Source organism: Nelumbo lutea, chromosome 3 (genome assembly GCF_056320005.1).
Source record: "Nelumbo lutea isolate HS-2025 chromosome 3, American lotus-T2T, whole genome shotgun sequence".
NCBI lineage: Eukaryota > Viridiplantae > Streptophyta > Magnoliopsida > Proteales > Nelumbonaceae > Nelumbo > Nelumbo lutea.
The window spans coordinates 101,974,542-102,002,457 of record NC_142686.1 but is presented as its reverse complement, the minus strand read 5'-3'; the positions used below and the strand labels follow the sequence as shown (position 1 = coordinate 102,002,457).

At 36.5% G+C, this 27,916-nt stretch overlaps 1 protein-coding gene and 1 non-coding gene across 2 annotated transcripts; both read left to right on the top strand.

Moving 5' to 3' along the window:
* Window positions 1-15,467: 15,467 nt before the first annotated feature.
* LOC148867232 (exopolygalacturonase-like) lies at window positions 15,468-17,499 on the top strand. Its single transcript, XM_088978005.1, has 4 exons — window positions 15,468-15,857; window positions 16,009-16,320; window positions 16,453-16,965; window positions 17,101-17,499. The coding sequence occupies exons 1-4, from the start codon at window positions 15,732-15,734 to the stop codon at window positions 17,323-17,325; spliced, it is 1,176 nt and encodes a 391-aa protein (XP_088834131.1). The 5' UTR covers window positions 15,468-15,731; the 3' UTR covers window positions 17,326-17,499.
* Window positions 17,500-23,403: 5,904 nt separating this feature from the next.
* LOC148867231 (small nucleolar RNA R71) lies at window positions 23,404-23,510 on the top strand. Its single transcript, XR_016112149.1, has one exon. It is a non-coding gene; the product is annotated as a small nucleolar RNA R71 (small nucleolar RNA).
* The last annotated feature ends 4,406 nt before the right edge of the window (window positions 23,511-27,916 follow it).

Genomic DNA, 27,916 nt, shown 5'->3' with positions numbered 1-27,916 from the left:
CATGCTCCCCACGCCTTAACAAACCCTAGGGCACATTTTAACCCATTCTTTTCACTCATAACAAACCTTAGCCGCCCCTAACTACTAAATCCTTACCTTCCATCCAATCTCCATCGTCCATTCTTGGACACTCTCTTTTTAGCATTTTAACCCTAGGGAGCACCTAACTTCTAATCTTCACCATTCAACCTTTAGCCATAAATCTCAGCCCTACATAATATTGGGCTACCTCTCCTTCTCTTCTCAGCCTTAGGATAACCTTTCCTAAACCTCCTTTCTAAACCCTAGGGCACTCATATTTCTGCAAAAACCCAACTACCATCTCTCTCTCTTTCTCTCTAATTCCAGTTATATCTTCCATTCTCTATAAAAAGGATCCCCGGGGCCCTAGAGAAGGGATTGGTCAATTCACCCACTTAACAAGGCTAAGGTTTCTTGAGGAATTCAAGGGTTCTAGAAGGGGAGGATGCTCAAATCTTGTTAGGAGGGGTTCCTGCAAGCTGTTCAACCATTCTACAACTACCGCCACTAGATCTGATCAACCATTCTTTTCTTTTCTCTATTTACTTTTCTGTTATTTTATTTCTGCAATCTTTTAGATTTAATTCTTGTATGTTTCTGTGTTTTGCTGATCTAAATTCATTCGGTTTAAGGCTAAGGTGTCTCAAGGGGTTCGAGGGTTGTACAAAGGACGGACACCCAGTTCTTGTCAGGAGGGGTTTCTGCAATCTGTTTGGCCGATCTATAGCTATCGCCACCGGATCCGGATTCAGGATCATTTCTTATTTATTTCTTTTATTTCCTTTGTTGATTCCCATACTTTATTAAATTTTGATTTTTAATTATTGTCTTGTTTAAATTTGAAACATTTAATTTCAGCAATAAAAGATTTTATTTTCATATTTTCTGCCATTCCCGATTACATTCTCTTGTTCAGATCTAAGTATATATTAATTTTTCACTTGCTTCCCTGTGGATATAACCCGTTCTCACCCATTTACTATGTTAGTAGTGAAGGGATGAGAGATCTGTCATATGGATGGATGAACCCTATAGGAAGGTTGGGCAAATTTTCAAAAATTCTCTCTTTCCCATCTGTGAATCGCATTCCCTATTTTAGAAAACTACATTTTCAAGAATCAATCTTGAACCCAAAACCATACCAGATCTAAAACCAAAAGAGAGGAGAGGGATATACCTGATACAAAGTAGTAGTAACTCCCAATGAAAATGTTCACACCCAAGGAGAAGGCCAAAACCCGCTTCCATTGAATATGACACAATGTGAAATGAAGCAGGATCAGTAGGATGGCTCTTCAGCAAGAACCAGGATTCTTCAACTAGAATCGAATAGGGGCTGGTGAGCATGACTACAAAGTGTTTCTTCAACCATTAAACAATATCAAGAACCTTTTTTGATAATATCCACAAGAGGAGATTGAACTGGGTAGGAATGGAAAGAATAGGAGAGAATTTGGAAGGTTGCTATATGTTAAAACAGAGGAATTCGCCCCCTATTTATCTTCTGCTTTGGATCAGCCTCCTAACCTAATTAGGAGAGAGTTTCTTGATCCAAATATGATATTTGGGTTTGGACTATTAAATAGATAAGACTTATTTTATCCTTTCAGCTAATCCTAATCAGATTATAGATTAGATTTTACCTCCTCTTTATTGTCTTCTTTGGATCAGCCTTCTAATCAAATTAGGAGAGAGTTTTTTTATCCAAATCTGATATTTAGATCTAGACTCTTAAATGTATAAGACTTATCTCATCCTTTCAGCTAATCCTAATCAGATTATAAATCAAGACTTGCCTCTTTTTAATTAACAATTTAACCCTAGTTCGAATTCGGCTTTAGGCCCATTAAGCTTATGTGCTCACTTAACCCTTAACCTGCTGCCCAGTTGGCTCCCTTTGTATGGCATGGGACCCAAACATTGATCTACACATCAGCTACATGGGTTCAACCCAGCCTTTGCTACAAGGTCTGGCCAAATTCACTGTAGGAGATAGTGAACCCCTGAGTCCATCGCCATGGGATCTTAATGGGCCCAACATTTACACTAAATGGTCCTTGGGTCCAACCAACTTATGAAAACCCAAGGACTGTGGGCAGATGCAAGATTATCCCATCAGGTATTACCCTCAATGTTCTTACACATAACATCTCAGCCCATAATGATCAAGCACTGTCCGACAAGAGAGGACGTTTCCCTCGGCTACAAGGAACAATTTTGCAAACATTTTGAAACCATAATATATATATGTATATCTCTATATAAATATATTTTGCAAAACAAATCTCAACAGTTGAAATCAACTTCTAGTAGTTTAGATTTCCATCAGAGAGAGTGCATTCCCCAATCATTCACTTTGTTTGTCAAAGGGGCCGATCCTATCACTATGATCACCCACACAAGTGAATTCTCAAACTGTCCCACCATACCCCAGTTTTGACCCCCTCTAAGGATCTCCCTGATTGGCATATCAAAGACAGCCAAATCCAACACTTAGTGTTGTACCACAATCGAGTCTAGGGATTAGGTGTAACATTCCAGTTTTTCCCATCTATCTCCAAAGTCCAGGACAATACTAGAATTTGGTTTGGTTCAGGGTTTCAAGAAAAACCCACACTGCATATACCTCAAATATCACCCAGGTAGCTTAGACAAGACACCGCAACCAACTTGGCGGCACATCAATGTCAGCCTTGACAGGATAAATCTTCCTAAATTCTAAACTAACACGAGTCTCATAAGTGTTTAGTTTAAGGGTATTACATAGAAACACACCACAATGACATGAATCAATTATGTAATTTATTCATTTACAATAAATGTTAAAAGATACGTCAATTTGATAGGAGATAAGGGCATAACTATCTAACAAATAGTTGTTTGAGAAACAGTAAAAATTATAAATATTTAAATTGGTGTTGCAGATTGTTTAACGACTCGCTTTCGCTAACACTAAGTTTTTGGCACCGTTGCCCGGGTAGCAATGGAGAAAATTTTTATTTGCTTTATTCGAATCTGTTCGATTATGTTTTTTATTTTCATTTAATTATTTGATTTGTTATCTCCGTTTAATTCTTGTTTCGATTTGATTCTGCAAGACAAAATACCGAAAGGTGCGATACCAGAGCATTGCGGGACTACGAGACGGAAGAGAAGAAAAGAGAAATTGGATTGGGTTTTAGGTGTAGTCGCTCCATTTTACTTTTTATTTTTTTATATTTAGTTTTGAACTCTTTTTTATCAGTTGAATAGTGATTTTCGAATTTCTAATTATGTTTTTCCTAGATCTAATTTTTTTTAGTATTATTTTTTTCTCTTCAATTTTGTTTCTAGATCTATTTTTCTTTCTTTATTTTAATTTTTTGCTCGAATTTCTAACTTATTAGGTTTTGTTTTTCTTTTATTTCAAAAAAAATATTTATTTTATTCTATTTTATTTATAGACGCATAATTTTCTTTTGTTTATTTTATTTTCGGTTTAATTTTTAGAATAGAAATTTTCTTATTAGAATTTATTTTGGTAGTTGTTAATCTTTTTAGCATAATTATTTTCTTTCATTTTCTTATTGTTATAATTAATTGTTGCCCTATTTAATTTTCTTTCATTTTCTGATTGTTATAATTAATTGTTTAAATTTTCGACTATCAGTTTAAATTTTGAATTTGAATTTAAATTCAAATATGAGTTTGGATTTAAATTTAAATTTAAATTCAAATAAGAATTTGAATTTCAAATTTCAAAATTTAAATTTAGAATTTAAAATTTCCAAAAAATTTAAAAACTAAAAAAATAAAAAATATATATAAATAAGAAAATATAAAAAAAATAAATAAAAATAAAAATAAAAATAATTTTTGCATTCCAACTTTTAGGGTTTCATATTCAAGAGCATTCATCATATAGATCTATTTAATTGTTAAATTATCATTGCTAGTTGTGAATGTGTTAGGATTTCTTTCTTTCTATCATTTTAATTGTTTCTCTTGATTAGTTTATTTTATTCTTTTATGTTATATTGCTGAATTGCATAATAGAAATACTTGTTCATGCATTGTAATTAGTTGCATTTGTTGTGTTTATTTTGAAATCGAGTCTTCATTGGGCCATACTAGAAAAACCTTAAAACAATTTCCAAATATTGTAGTGGAAATATTCCTTATTTTTACCAAGTTGCCCGTTAAACAAAAATAGAAAAGTTCAAATAGGAGGAGAGAGATTTGCCCAAAGACCCTCAGAAGTCACATTATTGAATTTAACTGGGAAGATGGCACATTTTGACTATTTTAAGGCAAAAAATACCTCTTAAATGATGCCCTTAAGGCATCAAACTATAGAGTTATCACACCCCCCAACTTAAACATTGCTAGTCCCTTAGCAATGCAACCTTAAAATTACATTGAGTATAGAGATTATTCCCATTACAAGATCATCCCTAACAAAATTAGCCAAGTATCCTGATTCTAGAATTCTCAAACTTTGTATAAATCGGTATTGGGTTTAAGGTGTAAAACTGTCTTTCTTTGAATATTACAAAATCTTGGCTTAAAAATCTTATATACCCTTCCATTTGCAAACTGTCTCGATAAGCTGAGATTGATTTTTGAAAGCAAGCAGGTATTGTTCTCATTATTTCTGAAAGTGGATTTCTACCCCTGAACTTGATACGTATACTTACTTTTATTGCTACCTTCCACCGTTTGACGAGAATCTTGACACTTGCCTTATGTGAAGAGACCCGGTTACTAAGTGTTAGGTAAGTGCTTTTGTCATTTCCTTTTCCGTTTGATGCGAATCTCGACACTTAACTTAGGTGAAGAGACCCAGTTATTAAGTCTAGGGTGTCCATTGACCCTTTTTTCTTGAAACATTATTCAAGGTAATCCACTATCTGTAACAATTTGAAGAATTTTTATCTAATTTCTCAATCTTTCTCTTTTTATCTTGATAAGGACAAACTTAGGTGCATATTCAAATTTCTAAACGGTTTCGACAATATTCAAATAAGACCAATTTTCACTCCTATCACTTGCTACCAATTTCTACGAAATTCACTATTCTTTTATCAATTTCCTCAACTTTTTTTGTTTGAGAAATTCTTTTAATGAAAAGAATTTTTAAATATTTTAGTGAAGTTTTTAGTTGTGTATTTCTAAAGGCTTAGCTTCAATTTTTTTTTCTCAAATTTTCTCTCTCTCTTTCCTCACCCCCCAACTTAAGTGCCATTATCCCTAATGACATGACTAGAATGATACGAAGGGACTTGGATCAAAGGGAACGATCAAGAGGATTTTCCCAAGGGGTTCAAGGGTTGCCAATTGGTCTCAAATCAAGAAAAGAAAAACTCCAATCCTAAAATAAAAAGAAAACTATGTTGGGTTGCCTCCCAACCATTGCTAAGTTTAACGTCTTCTGACAGACGCAACTGGATCACTCAGACTAAAGTTGTCAACTCATTTTATGTATTGTTTAAGACTTTAACCATTATCCTTGAACATGGTTCCATTCTTGGGATCTACTACATAATATTGGGCTGCCTCTCCTTCTTTTCTCATCCTTAGGATCACCTTAGAACAACCTTAACCCTCCTTTCTAAACCCTAGGGCACCCATATTTCTGCAAAAACACAACTACCGCCCCCATCTTTCTCTCTAATTTCAGTTATATCCACCCTTCTCTATAAAAAGGACCCCAAGGGCCCTGGAGAAGGGGTTGGTAAATTCACCCAATTAGCATGGCTAAGGTTTCTTGAGGAGTTCAAGGGTTGTAGAAGGGGAGAACGCCCAGATCTTATCATGAGGGGTTCCTGCAAGCTGTTCAATCATTCTACAACTACCGCCATTGGATCTGATCAACCATTCTTTTCTTTTCTTTATTTTCATTCTTGTTATTTTTATTTTTGTAATGTTTTACATTTAATTCTTGTTCGCTTCTCTGTTTTGCTGATCTGAATTCATTTGGTTCAAGGCTAAGGTGTCTTGAGGGGTTCAAGGGTTGTAGAAATGACTGATGCCTAGTTCTTGTAATGAGGGTTTTCTGCAATCTGTTTGGCCGATCTGCAACTACCGCCATCGGATTTGGATTCTAGATAATTTTTTTATTTATTTCTTTTATTTCCTTTGTTGATTCCCTTACTTTATTAAATTATGATTTTTATTTATTGTCTTGTTTAAATTTGAAACATTTAATTTCAGTTATAATAGATTTTATTTTCGTATTTTTTGCCATTCCCGATTGCATTATCTTGTCCAGATCTAAGTATATATTAATTTTTCACTTGCTTCCCTATGGATATGACCTGTTCTTACCCATTTACTATGTTAGTAATGAAGGGATGAGAGATCCATCATATGGATGGCCAAACCCTGTAGGAAGGTTGGGGGAAATTTCAAAAATTTCTCTCTCCCATTTGGTAATCGCATTCCCTATTTTAGAAAACTGCATTTTCGAGAATCAATCTTGAACCCAGAACAGGACCAGATATGAAACCAAAAGAGAGGAGAGAGATATATCTGATACAAAGTAGCAGTAACTCCCAATGAACGTGTTCACGTCAAAGGAGAAGGCCAAAACCTGCTTCCACTAAATACGACACAATGTGAGATAAAGCAGGATCAGTAGGATGGCTCTTCAGCAAGAACTGAATAGAGGCTGGTGAGCATGACTTTAGATTGTTTCTTCAACCAAGAAACAATATCAATAACCTTTCTTGATCAATTTCACAAGAGGAGATTGAACTAGGTAGGGATGGCAAGAATATGAGAGAATTCTACAGGTTGTTGTATGTTAAAACCAAGGAATTTGCCCCCTATTTATAGTCTTTTTTGGATCAGCCTCCTAATCTAATTAGGAGAGAGTTTCTTGATCCAAATTTGATATTTGGATCTGGACTCTTAAATGGATAAGACTTATCTTATCCTTTCAACTAGTCCTAATCAGATTATAAATTAGATTTTGCCCCTATTTATAGTCTTCTTTGGATTAGCCTCCTAATCTAATTAGGAGAGAGTTTCTTAATCCAAATCTGATATTTGGATTTGGTCTCTTAAATGGATAAGACATATTTTATCCATTTAACTAATCCAAATCAGATTATAATTCAGATCTTGTCTCCTTTTAATTAACAATTTAAGACAATTCGAATTGGGCTTTAGCCCCATTATGCTTATGTGTTGACTTACTCCTTAACCTGCTACCCAGTTGGCTCTCTTTGTATGGCATGGGACCCAAACATTGATATACACATCAGGCACATTGGTTCAGCCCAGCCTTTGTTACAAGGTGTGGCCGAATTCACTATAGGAGACAGTGAACCCCGGAGTACATCACCATGGGCTCTTAATGGGCCCAACATTTACACTAAATGGTCCTTAGGTCTAGCCACCTTATGAAAACCCAAGGAACAGTGTTGCACTCTCTACTCATATGGATCCCGGGAATTAAAACCTTTTGCAAATATTTTGAAATCATAATATATATGTATATCTCTATATAAATATATTTTGTAAAATAAATTTCAACGTTTGAAATCAATTACTAGCAGTTTAGGTTTCCATCAGAGAGAGTGCATTCCCCGATCATTCACTTTGTCTAACAAAGGGGCTGATCTTGTCACTATGATCACCCACTCAAATGAATTCTCGGGCTGTCCCAACATACCCAGGTTTTAACCTCCTCTAAGGATCTCATTGATTGGCATATCAAAGATAGCCCAATCCGACACGTAGTGCAGTACCATAATAAAGTCTAGGGGTCAGGTGTAACATTCTAGTTTTGCCCATCTATCTCCAAGGTCTTGGACAATACTGGAATTTGGTATGATTCAGGGTTTCCATAAAAATCCACACTGCATGTACCTTAGGTCTCACATTGGCAATTGAGACAAGCCACCCCAACCAACTTGGAAACACATCAATGTCAGCCTTGGCAGGATAAATCTCCCCAGATCTATCCAATGACTATGAAGATTCTAAACTAACATGAGTCTCATAAGTGTCTAGTTTAAGGGTATTACACAGAAACATAACACAATGACATGAATCAATTATGTACTTTATTCATTTACAATAAATGTCAAAAGATACATCAATCTGATTGGAGCTAAGGGTATAACTTTCTAACAAGTAATTGTTTGATAAATTGTAAAAATTATAAATGTTTTAAAAAAATCAAATTTGAATTTAAATATTATGAATTTAAATTTCAAAATCTAAATTTGAATTTAAATTTCAAACTTCAAATAGAAAAATAAAAAATTCAAATTTGAGTTTAAATTGTAGAATTTAAATTTTAAAATTTAAATTTGAAAGGGAAATTCAAAATTTAAATTTCAAATTTCAAAAAAAGGGGGTTAAAACAAAATGAATTCAATGGCCGGAGTTTGTGGAATGAGAAACTACTTCCAACCTGAGCCACAAATAGATTGGAACCATGTGTCTCGACAACTGGATAGGATTAATGGGATGGCCCACAGAATTGACCAAGTCCTTGCATATCGTCAACAAAGTGGCCCATACCCAACCTTGTTAGCTAATCCATCATGTTCCATCTGTGCAAGCCCGACCCATCATGTTAGCTAGTGCCTTGTGGTAGGCCCACGTCAATCAGTCAGTCAAAACCAAGTACATGCGACCAATAGATTTTTCCAACCCAATGCTAACCCACTCTTTAGTCCATATAGCCCAAGGTGGGAAAATCAGCCCAACTTCACTTATAGGGCCCAAGCCCAAGAAACCCCCTACAAGATGTGGACTCTTAATGGTCTGAAAGCCAAACCCACTGGGATTACAATGATTACCCTGTGAATCAACCAAGTCAACCATGTCAAACCTACACATAGTTCCAATAGTACCATTTATCTAACTCCATGGCCTAGCAATTTCAAAGGCCACAAGGACAGACCTAATTCCAGGAGATGTATCCTAGGAACCAACCGACCCAACTGTTATGGGCTTATCCTCAACCTCCTCAGACTCGTATAGTAGATGACCAACACATGAAGCTTTAGTAGCTGATCCTAAATCAGTAGCAGTCCATCGATAGATTAAAAAGCCAAATAGGACGGCTAGCCGAAGCCAAGGTGAAGAGAGAAGTAGGGTGAATACTGAGTCACCCTATTGTGACTCATAGAAATAATCCATCGGGTTTTCCTCCACAACAAATTCAACCACCTCCTAAAACCCTCAACCTGAAAATGCCAAAGCTGTTACAACCTTAAGGAGTGGGAGGATGTTAGAGGACCCATGTGAGAAAAGGAGAGTTAATGAAGAAGAAAAGGAGCAGAAAACCCTAAGTTGGGGGAAGAAGAAGAAGGAAAGGAAATTTCAAAAGAAGAACCTTTAGTGAACCAACCTATAGTTCCCTTTCCAACTACACTCATAGTCGGGCTGGTGCGAAAGAAGAAAGAGAGTTGCAACGAGGAGAGCAGGGAAGTCCATATTAATTTTCCTCTCCTGGACACGATCCAATATGTCCTGGCCTATGCCAAGTTTTTAAAACAGCTGTGTACTCAAATGATGGAGCCATGATCAGCCCTACAAAGAATAATGCTCTTGGAAGATGTTAGTGCAACTCTCCTAAACCACTTTCCCCAAAAAATGAAAGACCTTAGTGCTCCTCTCATAAGTTGTGTCATCACTGGAATCACCTTCGATCGGGCCTTATTGGATCTAGGGGTCAGTATAAATATGCTTCCGTCCATTCATGACAGGTTCAGGATTGGCGAGTGTCATCATTGTCAGGGTAGAGGGTTGTCACTTCCTAGTGGATTTTATCGTCCCATACATAACCCCAATTGAGGAACTGAACCACATCCTAGTAATCTTAAGATGTTCGTTTCTATCAATGACTGATGCATACATGTCTGATTTTAAAAATCAGTTATTAGAAATCAACTATTAGAAATGATAAGAAGAATACATGTCTGATTTTAAAAATCAATCTCAGCTTATCAAGATAGTCTGCAAATGGAAGGGTAAATTTTCTATAATATTCAAAGTAAGACAGTTTTACCCCTTAAGCCCAAAGCCGATCTATACAGTGTTTGAGAATTCTAGAATCAGGGTGCTTGACTAATTATATTAGGGATGATCTTGAGATGGGAAGGATCTCTATGATCAATGTAATTTTAAGGTTGCATTGCTAAGGGACTAGCAATGGATAAGTTGGGTGTGTGATAACTCCGCATTTTGACGCCTTAAGAGCATCAATTCAAGGGTATTTTCAGCCTTAAAGTAGTCAAATTGTATCATTTTCCTAGTTAATTTCAATGTTGTGATCTCTGAGGGTCTCTGTGCAAATTCTATGCAAAACTGGGAAATTTTCATGGTTGAAATGCAGATTTTGGGAAGATGGTGTAAAGTCCAGCTGAGAGAGGGGTGTTTTTGTGAAAAACTCAAAGCAGGAGGGCGCCTCCTAGCTGTTAAACCTAATTTGGCACCCCTCCAATTGTATTAACATGCCTCCCACGCCTTAGAAAACCCTAGGGCGCCTTTTAACCAATTCTTTTCACTCTTAACAAACCCTAGCCAACCCTAACTACTAAATCCTCACCTTCCATCTCTTTTAATCTCCACCGTCCATTATAGGGCACTCTCCATTTAGCTTTCTAACACTAGGGAGCAACCTAACTTCTAATCTTCACCATTCAACTTTTAGTCATTAAATCTCAGCCCTACATAAATATTGGACTACCTCTTCTTCTCTTCTCAACCTTATGATCACCTTAGAACAATCCTAACCCTCCTTTCTAAACCCTAGGGCACCCATATTTCTATAAAAACCTAGCTACCGCCCCCCTCTTTCTCTCTAATTTCAATTATATCCACCCTTCTCTATAAAAAGGACCCCAGGGGCCCTAGAGAAGGGGTTGGTCAATTCACCCAGTTAACAAGGCTAAGGTTTCTTGAGAAGCTAAAGGGTTGTAGAAGGGGAGGATGCCCAGATCTTGTCAGGAAGGGTTCCTACAAGTTGTTCAACCATTCTACAACTACCGCCACAAGATCCGTTCAACCATTCTTTTCTTTTCTTTATTTTCTTTTCTGTTATTTTCATTTCTTCAATCTTTTAGATTTAATTCTTGTTTGTTTCTCTGTTTTTGTTGATCTGAATTCATTTGGTTCAAGGCTAAGGTGTCTCGAGGGGTTCAATGCTTGTAGAAAAGGATGGATGCTTGGTTCTTGTCAGGAAGGGTTTCTGCAATCTGTTTGGCTGATCCGCAGCTACCACTATTGGATTTGGATTCTGAATCATTTATTTATTTATTTCTTTTATTTCCTTTGTTGATTCCCATATTTTATTAAATTTTGATTTTTATTGACTGTCTTGTTTAAATTCAAAACAATTAATTTCAGCAATAATAGATTTTATTTCCTTATTTTCTACCACTCCCGATTGCTTTCTCTTGTTCAGATCTAAGTATATATTAATTTTTCACTTGCTTCCCTGTGCATAAGACCCATTCTCAGACATTTACTTGTTTGAGAAATGATAAAAATTGTAAATGTTTAAACTGTTGTTCTAGAGCGTTTAACGACGCGCTTTTGCCAACACCACCCGTGCTCATGCACTAGTAGTTTTGACCTATACAAGGGATCAATCAAGGAGTTATGTGATGTAGCCCTCCATAAGGCTACTTATGGAATAGTCTAGAGCCACTTTGTTCAGGCTCTTCCCAAACAAAAATACTCACAACCTATAGATCAACATCTAGTTAGACTGCCAACAGTCATGGGAAGGACAGTTCAACCTCCACTGAATAGGAGAATAGAAGAAGATGAAGCAGGTCTGCCATGCTCCTTGAACATAAGACAGTTTGGTGCACCATATAAGGTGTCACTAAGCTTAATAGAAGCAACTGCTATGGTCCTTCACCCAATACTAGTAGTAGAACCCAGGAGGTAAACTCATGTATCAACATACCATATGAACTATTATGTCTAATAATTTATTTTCTACACATTGACTTTATGTTAAATTACATGACAGGAGCAGAGAAGTATGCTTGACCAACCAGAACCCCGTTCAGTTAGAGGAGGAGGTTTTTGTACAAAAAGAGGAAATGAATGTACACATGGTGTGGGCTAATAACTCTGCATTTTGATGCCTTAAGGTCATCAATTTATGGGTATTTTCGGCCTTAGAATAGTCAAATTATGCCATTTTCCTAGTTAAATTCGATGTTGTGACCTCTGAGGGTCTCTATGCAAATTCTATGCAAAATTGGGAAGGTTTCATGGCTGAATTGTAATTTTTGGGAAGCTAGTGTGAAGTCCTGAGAGAGGGGGTGTTTTGTGAAAAACTGAAAGCAGGAGGGCAACTCCTAGCTGCTAAACCCAGTTTAGTGCCCCTCCTTCTGTATTAGCATGCTCCCCATGCCTTAGCAAACCATAGGGCGTCTTTTAACCCAATCTTTTCACTCTTAACAAACCCTAGCCACTCCTAACTGCTAAATCCTTACCTTCCATCCCTTCTAATCTCCACCATCCATTCTAGGGCACTCTCTTTTTAGTATTCTAACCCTAGGAGCCACCCAACATCTAATGTTGACCATTCAGCCTTTAGCCATTAAATCTCAGCCTTACATAATATTGGGTGTATTCTCCTTTTCTTCTTATCCTTAGAATCACCCTAGAACCATCCTAACCCTTCATTCTAAACCCTAGGGCACCCATATTTTTGCTAAAACCCAGTTGTTGCCCCCTCTTTCTCTCTATTCTCAGTTGTGACCACCATTCTCTATAAAAAAGACCCCAGGGGCCCTGTAAAAAGGGTTGGTCAATTCACCCCTAAGTAAGAAGGAAGGTTGATCTTGAGAATTTCAAGGGTAGAGGAAGAGGATGACGCCCAGACAAGAGGAGGGGTTCCTACTTGCAGTTTGCCAACACCACTATTGCCACCTCTAGATTTGAATCCCAACCATTTTTTCTTTAGTATTAGATTTAACATTCTATTCTTTAATTTCCAGTTCATTTTTTCTTCCTGCAAATTTTACTTTTATTAGCATCAATTTGTATTTTATTTATTTTCTGTAGATTTGAAATTTGGCCAGGTAAGACGAAAGGCTTAGCTCGAGAAGTTCGAGGGTCACTGGCGAGATCCAGAGACTGCTACCTCTGATCGAATTGTGGATTTCTTCTTTTTAATTTCTGTTGTTTATTTATTGTTGTTATTTATTTTATTTTCAGCAATGTTCGAACTCCATTTTTATTTAATTCCAATTTAATTAATGAAAGTTTTGTGATTCTGCAATTTCCCTTTGCATTCTTTTACCCGTATTAAGGTTTGTAATAATTTTTCCCTCACTTCCCTACGGAAATGACCCATTCTCACCATTTACTACGTTTATAGTTGCTATGAGAAACGAAAAAATTATAAATGTTTAAAGTAGTGTTCTAGAGTGTTTAACGATGCGCTTTTGGACACACCAAGTTTTTGGTGTCGTTGCTAGGGAAGCAATGCAGAAAATTTTTTATTTGCTTTATCCGGATCTGTTTCATTATTTTTGCATTTTTAGTTTATTATTTGATCCGTTATCTCAGTTTAATTCTTGTTTCTCTTTAATTCTACAGGACGGAATAGCGAAAGGTGGGGTACCAGAGCGTGCTTCTCGAGCACTATGACTTGTCCCCTTTCATGGTAACACTTCCCATTGTGTGATACACATTATCCCTAAAAAGCACCCACAAGAATAAATTACAATCTCTGACATCCTAGAAAGTGTAAGGTGACATTCATATTAAGATTTGTTGAAATGACAATTAACATGTTTGGGACCAAAGTCAATTAAACACCACTCAAGGTACTTGGGGCTCTGCACAAATCCTAAGGCTGAGAAGAGAAGGAGAGGTAGCCCAATATTATGTAGTAGATCCCAAGAATGGAACCATGTTCAAGGATAATGGTTAAAGTCTTAAACAATACATAAAAGGAGTTGACAACTTTAGTCTGAGTGATCCAGTTGCGTCTGTCAAAAGACGTTAAACTTAGCAATGGTTGGGAGGCAACCCAACATAGTTTTCTTTTTATTTTAGGATTGGAGTTTTTCTTTTCTTGATTTGAGACCAATTGGCAACCCTTGAACCCCTTGGGAAAATCCTCTTGATTGTTCCCTTTGATCCAAGTCCCTTCGTATCATTCTAGTCATGTCATTAGGGACAATGGCACTTAAGTTGGGGGGTGAGGAAAGAGAGAGAGAAAATTTGAGAAAAAAAAAATTGAAACTAAGCCTTTAGAAATACAGAACTAAAAATTTCACTAAAATATTTAAAAATTCTTTTCATTAAAAGAATTTCTCAAACAAAAAAAGTTGAGGAAATTGATAAAAGAATAGTGAATTTCGTAGAAATTGGTAGCAAGTGATAGGAGTGAAAATTGGTCTTATTTGAATATTGTCGAAACCGTTTAGAAATTTGAATATGCTCCTAAGTTTGTCCTTATCAAGATAAAAAGAGAAAGATTGAGAAATTAGATAAAAAATCTTCAAATTGTTACAGACAGTGGATTACCTTGAATAATGTTTCAAGAAAAAAGGGTCAATGGACACCCTAGACTTAGTAACTGGGTCTCTTCACTTAAGTTAAATGTCGAGATTCGCATCAAACGGAAAAGGAAATGACAAAAGCACTTACCTAACACTTAGTAACCGGGTCTCTTCACATAAGGCAAGTGTCACGATTCTAGTCAAACGGTGGAAGGTAGCAATAAAAGTAAGTGTACATATCAAGTTCAGGGGTAGAAATCTACTTTCAGAAATAATGAGAACAATACCTGCTTGCTTTCAAAAATCAATCTCAGCTTATCGAGACAGTTTGCAAATGGAAGGGTATATAAGATTTTTAAGCCAAGATTTTGTAATATTCAAAGAAAGACAGTTTTACACCTTAAACCCAATACCGATTTATACAAAGTTTGAGAATTCTAGAATCAGGATACTTGGATAATTTTGTCAGGGATGATCTTGTAATGGGAATAATCTCTATACTCAATGTAATTTTAAGGTTGCATTGCTAAGGGACTAGCAATGTTTAAGTTGGGGGGTGTGATAACTCTATAGTTTGATGCCTTAAGGGCATCATTTAAGAGGTATTTTTTGCCTTAAAATAGTCAAAATTTGCCCTCTTCCCAGTTAAATTTAATAATGTGACTTCTGATGGTCTTTGGGCAAATCTCTCTCCTCCTATTTGAACTTTTCTACTTTTGTTTAACGGGCAACTTGGTAAAAATAAGGAATATTTCCACTACAATATTTGGAAATTGTTTTAAGGTTTTTCTAGTATGGCCCAATGAAGACTCGATTTCAAAATTTGATTGTCAACAATTTGGCGACTAAGGTCTGGACACATTACGATATAAAATTTATTTGATTTTGAGAATTGTTTATGGATTGTTGGCATTCCTATTTAAATCTATGTATATATGTTAGAGACAAATTAATGATCCATAGAAGAATGGAAGGTGTGTATCATGTCTCCCTTGGTACCTTGGAATTTATTAAAATAAATTAACGGCTAAGAGCATAAACATTTGACTCATGACATGTGGTTGGATGTGCAAAACATTTACCGCTTCTCACGGTTGTCTATCTTAGAAAAGAGTGGTAAATCCAGGAGATTTCCTTATTATGTTAAAGTATAAGTTCTCCCAAATAGGGATGGAATTTTAATTCAGCATCACAGCTTAGGAAGGAAGCAGAGGACAAGAAGAGAAGAAAAAAATGGATTCCAATTTGAAACTTCAAACGATACTTGTATTATTCTTTTTGGTGTATGTTGTAGAGGCCCAGAATGGAGTCTTCGATATCACTGCATATGGTGGAAAAGACGGTGGAGACATCACCCAGGTTAAGATTTTATCAGAAATAACAATGGTCTAAACCATCTTAATATATCTAATGATTTGTATTGATTTACTCTAAGAATTTCCATTCATTAGGTTGCTTATGAGTTTTCTTTCTATAACACAAAGTATCTTTTTGGCATCTGTTTGATCAGGCTGTGATGGACGCTTGGAAAGCAGCATGTGCAGCAACAGGGGCAGCTACAGTTTTGATTCCCAAAGGGACGTATACAATGAATTTAGTAAATTTGGCAGGTCCTTGCAAGCAAGCACAAATGAACTTTCAGCTTGAAGGGATAGTTCAAGCTCCTGCTGATCCAGCAGCCATGGACTCCGAAAGTTGGCTTCTTTTTGATCATGTCGATGACCTGACGGTCTTTGGAGGTGGAACCTTGGATGGTCAAGGACAAAAGGCTTGGGAAAGCAATGAGTGTTCCAAAAATTCAAAATGCCCTCAAATGCCAGCAGTGAGTTTCTTCAAAACATCAAGTACTAGAATTATGGACTATACTTTCTAAATAATAAAATGGCCTAGGCTTTGGTTTGTAGATGGCATGCACAATACTAAAATTTACCTTCATTTTATGAACAAATAACAGAATTTAAGACTCAACTTCGTCAATAACGGTGTGGTCCATGACATAACCTCATTGAATAGTAAGATGATTCACATCATGATCTTGAGTGCAAACAATTTGACTATTCAACACGTTACAATCACGGCACCGGGTACTAGTATTAACACCGATGGCATCCACATTGGAAGATCAACCGGAGTGAAAATTTTGGATACAACAATTGGCACAGGCGATGATTGTGTATCAGTGAGTGACGGTAACAAAGACATAACTGTCAGCAAGGTAACATGTGGACCAGGGCATGGCCTTAGTATTGGTAGCTTGGGAAAATATGACAATGAAGGACCTGTGGTTGGAGTGCATATAAGCGACTGCACTTTGACGAAAACAGATAATGGTGTAAGGATTAAATCATGGCCCGACTCTAAACCCGGAAGTGCCTCTGATATCTCTTTCGAGAATATAGTGATGAACGATGTTGGTAATCCAGTTATCATTGATCAAGCATACTGCCCATACGGTGGATGTAGCCAGGTAATTTCTTTATGCACTTGTATTTTGACTATACCTATACATAAATAAGAAACCATCTTAGTACGTAGTATCTTGAACATGAAGATCAAGCTAGTGTAATATATATTAACATTTCTTTCTATTTTTCCTGTGTAGGCACCATCACGTGTTAAGCTTAGCAATATCAAAATTGCAGGCATTAAGGGCACCTCATCAACACAAGAAGCTGTAAAAATCTTTTGTAGCCCAGCTTTGCCTTGTGAGAACGTGGAGATCGGAGATATCAACTTGGCTTTTAGCGGAGGAGCGGCGACTTGTACATGTGCAAATACCAAGCCCACCCTTACCGGCACTCAAGTCCCACCTGTTGTTTGCACTTAATTAATTCCCTTACGACCTATTAAATTTAGGTTGTGTCAAAGGAGGCCTTCGATATTATTTTTCACTTTAGAAGAAGATTCTTTCTTTTAGATGTTCAATCAATTGCTATGATTGAACTCTTCTCTAACATATTTTTTGAATTAAATTCAAATTCTACTACACATTCAACCAAAATCTATAATTTCTAGTACCATATAAAGCAGAAATTTGCCTAGGTTTCTCTGCATGTCATAAAACTCGAATCCAAATACTACATAACACGTGCTTTTATACTAGCTTATTAAAATTCCAAAGCTCATCATTTGTTTTACCATTGGGTCTTATCATCTAATCATAAATGATTTTAAAGTTTCAAAAAAAATATAGATGTTCTCCGACTCAACTCGAATTTAAATAAAATGGCCAACAGATTTACCATGTCAAAAATCGAAATTCTTGACCTACAAGATCAGGCCCTAAATCTCTCTCAAAAAATATTTCCTATTAGCCTTATGTAAACCAAAGTTAATTTCATTAGAAAAAATATCAGAATTTGGATTGCACACAGTGGCATTCTCCAAAATTTGGATTGCTTTCATTGGAGATGTTCAATTTTTATATTAAAATAATATTCAGTGGAGATTCCAACGTTTATGAAAAATGAGAGTTTTAATGATTTTCTCTTAATAGAAATCTGTTTCAAGAGAAGCCAACTGGAAATTGAATGAATTTATATATTAGTTAGCACTCATATATTTCTTTTGCATTTGCTATTTTGATTTGTTCTCAGCCCGTCAATTTCAAGAAAGTTGATGGGAATAAACCATTACAATAACTCTGTCACAATGAATATTGAAATGCATACACAAAAAGGCTTTTGTTTTACATACAAAAAAGGGTTGTCAAATCATACAGTTGAGGAGGAAAAATATATAGCAACCAAATAGCATACACATGACAATTTATCATGTTGACCAAAAAATCCTATGAGTCCCCTCTCTTGCCCTACATATTCATTTACATTGCATTATCAAAATGAAAAGAATAAAACTCAAACAGATGGGATCATTCCTTAAAGATTTAAAGTATATAATTTTTTGAAATGACTGCTTTGCTCAGAATCTTCCATCACCCGAGGCATTTTTGAAATGACTGCTTTGCTCAGAATCTTCCATCACCAAGGTTTTCAACAATGTACGCAATATGCTTTATCTTTCTAGACAATTCACTATGACTTTTTTTCTTGTGGGGGGACCATTCATATGGAAGTTGTCAAGAACATATCCAAGGATGCATATGATTGGCTTTGTTAGGTCCCCTAGAGACTTGGTCCAAGCATGGGTTTGACTATTGTTAAGTTAGATGCCATAACAAATAATGGCATCCCCCGTTGACGATGCACATGTAGGGTCTGCTACATTAGTGGCATCCCCCGTTGATAACTCTACAGTTTGATGCCTTAAGGGCTACAATTCAGGGGTATTTTCGGCCTTAGAGTAGTCAAATTGTGTCCTTTTCCCAATTAATTTTAATGTTGTGACCTCTGAGGATCTCTGTGCAAAACTATTAACTTTTCATGGCTGAAATGTAGATTTTGGGAATCTGGTGTGAAGTCCAATTGAGAGAGGGAGGGTTTTGTAAAAAAACTGAAAGCAAGAGGGCACCTCCTAGCTGCTAAACCCAATTTGGCGACCCTCCTACTGTATTGGCATGCTCCCCACGCCTTGGCAAACCCTAGGGCGCATTTTAACCCATTCTTTTCACTCTTAACAAACTGTAGCCGCCCCTAACTACTAAATCCTCACCTTCCATCCAATCTCCACCGTCCATTCTCGGGCAATCTCCTTTTAGCATTTTAACCCTAGGGAGCACCAAACTTCTAATCTTCACCATTCAACCTTTAGCCATAAATCTCAGCCCTACATAATATTGGGCTACTTTCTCCTTCTCTTCTCAGCCTTAGGATCACCTTTAGAACAGTCCTAAACCTCCTTTCTAAACCCTAGGGCACTCATATTTTTGCAAAAACCCAGCTACCATCCCTCTCTTTCTCTCTAATTCCAGTTATATCCTCCCTTCTCTATAAAAAGGATCCCCGAGGCCTTGGAGAAAGGGTTGGTCAATTCACCCACTTAACATGGTTAGGCTTTCCATAGCCCTAGCAAGAAATAATCAGTTCATGATGGAAGAATTAAAACAAACAAAGGGAAGAAATAACTCTTGAATTCGCCCATAGTACTGAGACCTCTTCTTCTTGAAGTTTCTTGAATTCTTGAACCTTTTTGAACCCTTCTTGACTGATTGCTCCTTGCTTCTTGATTCCAATCAGAAGTTGAATGATTAAATGATTCAATGATCACGTGATGCCCTTAACTGGTCCACCCCCTCCTTTATATAGATTGAAGGGGAGGGGGGTGGTCTCCTACTTCCTCTTGAAGTTTATCTTACAAGAATAGAAAGTCCTATCCTAATTCTAACCTTATCTCTTTATCCCTTGAACTCAATCCCTTTTTCACTCAAAGATTACATTAAGAATTTAGATCTAGAAGGATTCTTCTTAGTTTCTTATTCTTGGATTCGTAATAGACCTCCTCTGCGAATTGGGCTTCAGCCAGACTTTTCTACGAGTTGGGCTTCAGCTGCGGATTGGGCCTTCCTATGAAATTGCCCCGACTTCGGGCCCAGATTAGACTTCGATGCAGTCCGAATCTGCGAATGCCCAAAACATGAAAGTTGTGACTTTTTCTCTTATCTTTCCAATGGATCTTGAATCATTCCATTCAGAATTCAGAGACGCGAGTTAGGCCTAGATCGCTGAATGATGTCAAAACTGTGAAAAATCACCCGATTTGTTTTTCTTTGCTATTGATGCCTCTTTCATACCCTGGACCAAAATACAAGAGATATGAGTCCAATTAGATGCTAATTGAGTATAAAAGACATAATAATTGGGAATAAAGATATGATAAATTCTACTCTCATCAAATCCCCCACACTTAAACTCTTGCCCGTCCTCGGACAAGACAAAACTCAAAACAAAATTAAAACAAGAACAAACTAACTAAAAGATTTGTTTTGGATTCCTCTCAACAGAGTATTTTTCCTCCTGCAAGCCTTGATCAATATCCATGCTTCTTCCCTTCGTCCACTTCTTTTCCTTTTTAACTTGTCCAAGAATAATCTTAAATCGCCAATCCTCATGTCCCCAAGTGAGATCGACAATCAAGGGAAGCAGGCATCTCTTTGCATGAATAATTTAGGGCTAAAGTAAGCCTCTTTGTTTTCATAATCACATGTGGCAAGATTCAAAAAATACCCTCTCATGATTCTTTAGAATGAAACAAAAAATGTTATTACCCCAAGCTTATTTATGTATCACATCTCCACCACTTATCATGAGTGCAATGCATCGAAAGGTGAATTAGGGTTTGGGATCTAGGGATGAGTGCATTTTATGCTCCATCTCACACCAACTCTTTTTTCTTTCGGTGTGAGTGCATTTTATGCTCCATCTCACATGAGTCTTTTTTTTTTTTTTGGATAACACGTTCTAATACATGAACTCATTATCTCAACATGCCTAACAAGACAAGTTCTAGAATAATCAACCCATGTTTGTCCGTTAGAAATCAAATGCTCACAAGTGTCAACTTTGTATAGCATCTTGCCCGTTGATCATTCAAACTACTGAGATGCCTTCCCTAGCCAGAAATTTCAGCTAGATTTGCTTGCATCCTTTCTTGTCTATCCTCCCTAAGCACATGATTCAAGGTGGTTTGCAATCATTCAAACACAAGTCTCTACGGAGCAGAAATTTCAAAAGGAAAGATAAAAAATGATTATCAAAGCATGCTAGAGTTCGAAAAAAAATTTATCAACCCCTTACTCCTCCCCCACACTTAAGATATACATTGTCCTCAATGTATGGAATATGCATGACAAGAACAAGGAGAGAGATTTAAGAGGACTTCCCTGAATGCCTCGTTGAGATCCTGCAAATGTGAGATACAAAGAAGAGAAAAACACACTCATAAGAAATAAAAAAAAAAAAAACTGAACAAAACAAACAACTAAACTAAATGGGTTGCCTCCCACAAGCGCTCGTTTTAAGTCGTGAGCTTGACTTTCACCTTTCCCTCATGGCAGTTTCAAGGAGAGAACGGACCCATGGTGGGTGGGTTGTTCTCCTTCAATATAATGTTTCAACCGGTGTCCATTTACCATGAATGTACTCCCATCATCACTATGTATTTCAATCGCTCCATGAGGGAATACTTTAGCCCCTTTAAAGGGTCCACCCCACTTGGTTTTTAACTTTTGATGTTTCCCCCTTTCATCCTTCATAGGTGGGTTTAAACCTGGAATAGGGACCTGCACAATAGATGGGAGGGGTTTTGTGTGAGATGGAGGTAAAAATGCATTATGAATTGTAATTTCAAAAGAATGTGGCTCAGAAGTCAAATTTTGCAATTCTGATTTCAGTACAAACTTCTGCTTTGCTTGTTGCAATTGATTAGGACTATTGTTAAGTGCAACTTTCAGCATGTCTTCTGATTTAGATGTATCTACTTCAGTTGCACCAACATCAATGCTATCGATTGCATAAATTTCATGTTCAATTGTGTTGGGATGTTCCATGGTTTTAAATACATTGAACACCACTTCTTCACCATTGATTCTAAGGGTAAGTAGACCTTTTCGCAGTTCAATTAAAGCATCACCAGTAGCAAGAAGGTCTCATAAAATCAGAGGCATTGTCCTATCTTCCTCCATATCCAACACAATGAAATTGGCAAGAATAATAAAATTGCCCACTTTGACCAAAACATCTTCTACTATTCCCCTAGGATATTTGATGTTTCTATCAGCTAATTGCAGTATAATAGTTGTAGATGTCAGTTCATGCAGTCCAAGTTTTTCAAAAATAGAATAAGGCATTAAATTTATACTAGCACTTAAATCACATAAAGCTTTTTCAAATTCAATATTCCCTATGGTGCAAGGTATAGAAAAACTCCCTAGATCCTTAAGCTTTGGGGGCAATTTCTTTTGAAGAATGGTTGAACATTCTTCATTTAGCTTTACCATCTCACCATCCTCCCACTTTCTTTTATTAGACATCACCTCCTTCAGGAATTTGGCATACTTCGGCATCTGTGACAATACATCAAGAAGAGGAAGGTTAATATGGATCTTTTTAAACACTTCCAAAAATTTCTCAAATTGTCTATCTAATTTAACCTTCAAGACTCTTCCAGGGTAGGGGATAGGAAGTTTAATTTTATGTAAATTCAGTTTAGGGGTGCTTCCCTCATTCTCCTTTTGTAAATCGTCCATTTCAGCTTTCTTGTCATTTTCTGGGGCTTCGCCGATTGTCTTCCCACTTCTTAAGGCTATGGCATTCACATGTTCTCTATGATTTTTTTCTATGTTGTTGGACAGCCTTCCTTCTTTCCTCTCTGATAACATGCTCACAACCTGCCCCATTTGAGCTACTAAGTTCTTAATTTCTGTTTCATGGCTTTGGAATTTTGCTTCAGCAGTGTTGATGAACTTAGAAATCATCTCCTTCAGATTGCTCTTTTTCTCTTGTGGGGGCGGTTGTGGTTGGAATCCCATGGGTGCCTTTTGATGATTGTTGCTCCAAGAGAAGTTGGGAATACTCCTCCACCCTGGGTTGTATGTATTTGAATATGGGTTGTAATTTGTCCTGCCAGCATGAGAGAAAAAATTAGCATTCTCATGGAAAATAAAAGGACTATTTAATTGACAATCAGAATTGGCATGTCCTATTTGTCCACATAAATCGCATGAGATGCTAGGTGTTGTATTAATGGCTGCAATACTAAAATTATCCAGTCTTTTATTTAAATTGGCTATTTGCACAGATAAGGATGCAAAGGAATCAATGTGGTGTACTCCCTTCTGATTGGTTCGATCATTGCTCCGCTGGTAGTTGTTTGATGCCATCTCCTCCACTAAGTCATATGCTTTCTCTGGAGTTTTTCTCATGATTGTACCACCTGCGGCTGCATCAATAATGGATCGATTAGAGGGGTGATACCATTATAAAAAGTTTGTATTTGTCGCCAAATTGGTATCCCATGGTGAGGACACCTCCTAAGCATCTTCTTGAATCTTTCCCATGCTTCATACAGGGACTCCTTCTCAAATCGAGCAAAAGCGGTAATATCATTAATTAATTTTGTTGTTTTGGAGGGTGGGAAATATTTAGCCAAAATTTTCTGGGTTAAATCATTCCAAGTGGTGATGCTTCTTGTAGGGAGTGAGTTGATCCAATCTTTATCTTATCACGCAATGAAAAAGGAAATAATCTTAGCCTAATTGCATCATCACTAACTCCATTGTGTTTAAATGTATCACATATTTCAAGGAAGTTAACGATGTGTTCATTAGGGTTATCACTTGGTAACCCACTAAACTGAATATTAGTTTGGATCATTTGAATTATTGCAGGTTTTATTTCAAAATTATTGGCATGGATGGTAGGCTTGCAAATGCTGGATGTCACCCCATCAATGTTTGGACAAGCATAATCCAAGAGGGTGCGATTTCCTTCTACCATCTCTCCTTCAATCTCTATGGTTGGTTCGCAAATAACAACCTCTTCTCTTGATTTTCCTATGTTGGCCCTTTGCAACAAGCAAAGGGTCTTTTCAATTTATGGATCGAATTCAACTAACCCTTCCTGTCAAGTGCGTGTCATGCACTAGTAAATCTAAACCAACAAAAAAAACATAAAATTTCGAACAAACAAATAAAAATAAAAATAATAACAGAAATAGAAATAAATAAAAAGAAAATAGAATAATAATAATAAAAGAAATAAAAGGTCCAAATTAATCAAGGGTAACAAATTCTAATATTATTTTAGGATTAAATCCCCGGCAGCGGCACCAAAAACTTGATAGCTATAAATATAACCCTAGCAAGTGCACTAGTTATCAAGTAGTATAAAAAATATCGTTTCCACGGGGATTTGACAAAATAAGCATTAGAACCACCGTCTTCCCTAATTATCTAAACAATCAAATTTCAGATTTGAGCAAGATCTACTGAAAATAAAAACTAGCATAAGAAAGTAAAATGAAAGGTGATCACTAATCGAATCTGCAAAGGATGGGATCGCTAGGGCTTTTGGTCCACCTAACCAATGCAATGAATATTGATGGGTCCAATTATCTAAGACTAATTGTTATTCCCATAAGCTGAGATTTTCTCCAATTTATTTAATATTTTCTCTCGAGATATACTAAACCTACTCCCATCAGGTAACCCTTCGATCTCTCGAGTAGAACTCTCAAGATGGAAGTGCATTAAGTCCAAGAAAACCATTAAATTCAAATGAATCATGTATATATATCTCTATATACCATTCAATTCACACTATGAATTATTCGGTCAATTATGTGAATTCCTCTCTCAATTCATTCACCTAACCCAAATCAATTAAGAGGTGGCCAAGCTCTTAATTGCATTAAGCACAATAATTCATAGACTATATGGAAATCATAATCTTGGATAAATCAAGAAAATAAAAATATATTCACTAACATGGTTAGGTTTTTCATAGCCCTAGCAAGAAACAATCAGTTCATGATGGAAGAATTAAAACGAACAAAGGGAAGAAAAAACTCTTGAATTCTCCCATGGTGCTGAGGTCTCTTCTTCTTGAAGTTTCTTGAATTCTTGAACCTTTCTTAAACCCTTCTTGACTGATAGCTCCTTACTTCTTGATTCAAATCAGAAGTTGAATGATTGAATGATTCAGTGATCAAGTGATGCCCTTAGCTGGTCCACCCCCTCCTTTATATAGATTGAAGGGGAGGGGGGTGGTCTCCTACTTCCTCTTGAAGTTTATCTTACAAGAATAGAAAGTTCTATCCTAATTCTAACATTATCTCTTTATCTCTTGAACTCAATCCCTTTTTTACTCTAAGATTACATCAAGAATTTAGATCTAGAAGGATTCTTCTTAGTTTCTTGTTCTTGGATTTGTAATAAACCTCCTCCGCGAATTGGGCTTCAGGCAGGCTTTTCTGCGAGTTAGAATTCAGCTGCGGATTGGGTCTTCCTACGAAATTTCCCTGATTTCGGGCCTAGATTAGACTTTGATACAGGATGAATCTGCAAAAGCCAAAACATGAAAGTTGTGGCTTTTTCTCTTATCTTTCCAGTGGATCTTGAATCAGTCCATTCGGAGTTCGGAGACGCGATTTAGGTCCAGATCACTGAACGATGTCGAAACCGTGAAAAATCATCCGATTTGTCTTTCTTTGCTCTTGATGCCTTCTTTCATACCCTGGACCAAAATACAAGAGATATAAATCCAATTAGATGCTAATTTAGTATAAAAGATAGAATAATTGGGGATAAAAATATGATAAATTCTACTCTCATCTATAGTCCTTTTATTTCCCATGAGAATGCCAATTTTATCTCTCATGCTGGCAGGACAAACTACAACTCATATTCAAATACATACAACCCAGGGTGGAGGAATCACCCAAACTTCTCATGGAGTAACAATCAGCAACAGGCACCTATGGGTTTCTAACCACAACCGCCCCCACAAGAAAAAAAGAACAATCTAGAGGAAATGATTGATGAGAGTAGAATTATCATATTTTTATCTCCAATTATTCTGTCTTTTATACTGAATTAGCACCTAATTGGACTCATATTTCTGTTCGGGGCATGAAAGAAAGCATTAGGAGCAAAGAAAGACAAATCGGATGTTTTTTCACAGTTTTGGCACCATTCAGTAATCTGGGCCTAACTTGCGTACCCGAACTTTGATTGGGCCAATTCAAGACCCACTGGAAAGATAAAGAGAAAAAGCCACAACTTTTGTATTTTCAGCTTTTATTGATTTGGCCTGCATTGAAGTCAAATATGGGCCCGAAGTCGGGGAAATTTCATATGAAGGCCCAATCAGCAGCTGAAGCCCAACTTGTAGAAAAGCCTGGCAGCAGCCCAATTTGCAGAGGAGGTCCAATACGAATCCAAGAACAAGAAACTGAGAAGAGTCCTTGCAGATCTAAATTCTTGGTGTAATCTTAGAAAGATAAAATGATTGACTTCATTAGATAAAGAGATAAGAGTAGATTAGAATAGGATTTTCTATTCTTGTAAGATAAACTTCAAGAGGAAGTAGGGGACCACTCCCTCTCCTTAAGCTATATAAAAGAGGGGAAGGACCAGGTTTAGGCATCACTAAATCACTCAATTTCAGATTTGAATCAACAAGCAAGGAGCAATCAGTCAAGAAGTGTTCAAGAAAGGTTCAAGAATTCAAGAAATCTCAAGAAGAAGGTGGCGGCAAGAGGAGGAGATCTCAGCACCATGGGCGAATTCATGAGTTCTTTCTTTCCCTTTGTTTGCTTTAATTCTTCTATTATGAACTGATTTGTTTCTTGCTAGGGCTATGGAAAGCCTAACAATGTTAATGAATATATTTTTGTCTTCTTGATTTATCCAAGATTGTGATTTCCATATAGTCTATGAATTATTGTGCTTAATGCAATTAAGAGCTTGGCCATCTCTTAATTGATGTGAGTTATGTGAATGAATTGAGAGAGGAATTCACATAATTGATAGAATAATTCATCGTGTGAACTGAATGGTATATATAGATATATATACATGATTCATCTAAATTTAATGGTTTTCTGGGACTTAATGCACTTCTATCTTGAGAGCTCTACTCGAGAGATCAAAGGGTTACCTGATGGGTGTAGGTTTAGTATATCTCGAGAGAGAATATTAAATAAATTTGGAAAAATCTCAGCTTATGGGAATAATAATGTCTTGGATAATCAGACCCATCAATATTCATTACATTGGTTAGGTGGACCAAAAGTCCTAGCAATTTCATCATTTGCATATTTGATTAGTGATCACCCTTGTTTTTATTTTCTTTTTATAGTTTTTATTTTCAATAGTTCTTGCTCAATTCTGAAATTCGGTTGTCCAGATAATTAGGGAAGATTGTGGTTCTAATACTTATTTTGTTAAATCCCCGTGGGAACGATATTTTATACTACTTGATAAATAGTGCACTTGCTAGGGTTATATTTTTATAGCTATCAAGTTTTTGGCGTGTTGCCGGGGGTTTAATCCTAAAATAATATTAAAATTTCTTAACCTTGATTAATTTGGACCTTTTATTTCTGTTATTATTTTCTTTTTATTTCTGTTATTATTTTTATTTTTGTTTATTCGTTCAAATTCTTGCTGGTTCAGATTTATTAGTGCATGACATACACTAGAAGAGAAGGACTAGCAAGATTCGATCCTGAAATAGAAAGAACCCTTCTTTATATAAAGAGATGCTTAAGGAGTATCCTCACCATGGAATACCAGTTTGGTATCAAAATTAGACCTTTTATAATGGCTTTACCCCCCCTAATCAATCTATTATTGATGCAGCCGCAGGTGGCACTATCATGAGAAGAACACCAGAGGAAGCCTATGACCTAATAGAGGAGATGGTGTCAAATAGCTACCAGTGGAGCAATGGTCAAACCAATTAGAGGGGAGTACACCACATTGATTCCTTTGCATCCCTATCTGAACAAATTGCCAACCT

Excerpts from the sequence above, each read along its gene's own strand:
- LOC148867232 (XM_088978005.1), top strand. The coding sequence starts at position 15,732 with ATGGATTCCAATTTGAAACTTCAAACGATACTTGTATTATTCTTTTTG. Across the intron at positions 15,858-16,008 it reads ACGGTGGAGACATCACCCAG|GCTGTGATGGACGCTTGGAA; the intron begins GTTAAGATTTTA and ends CTGTTTGATCAG. Across the intron at positions 16,966-17,100 it reads CATACGGTGGATGTAGCCAG|GCACCATCACGTGTTAAGCT; the intron begins GTAATTTCTTTA and ends TTTCCTGTGTAG.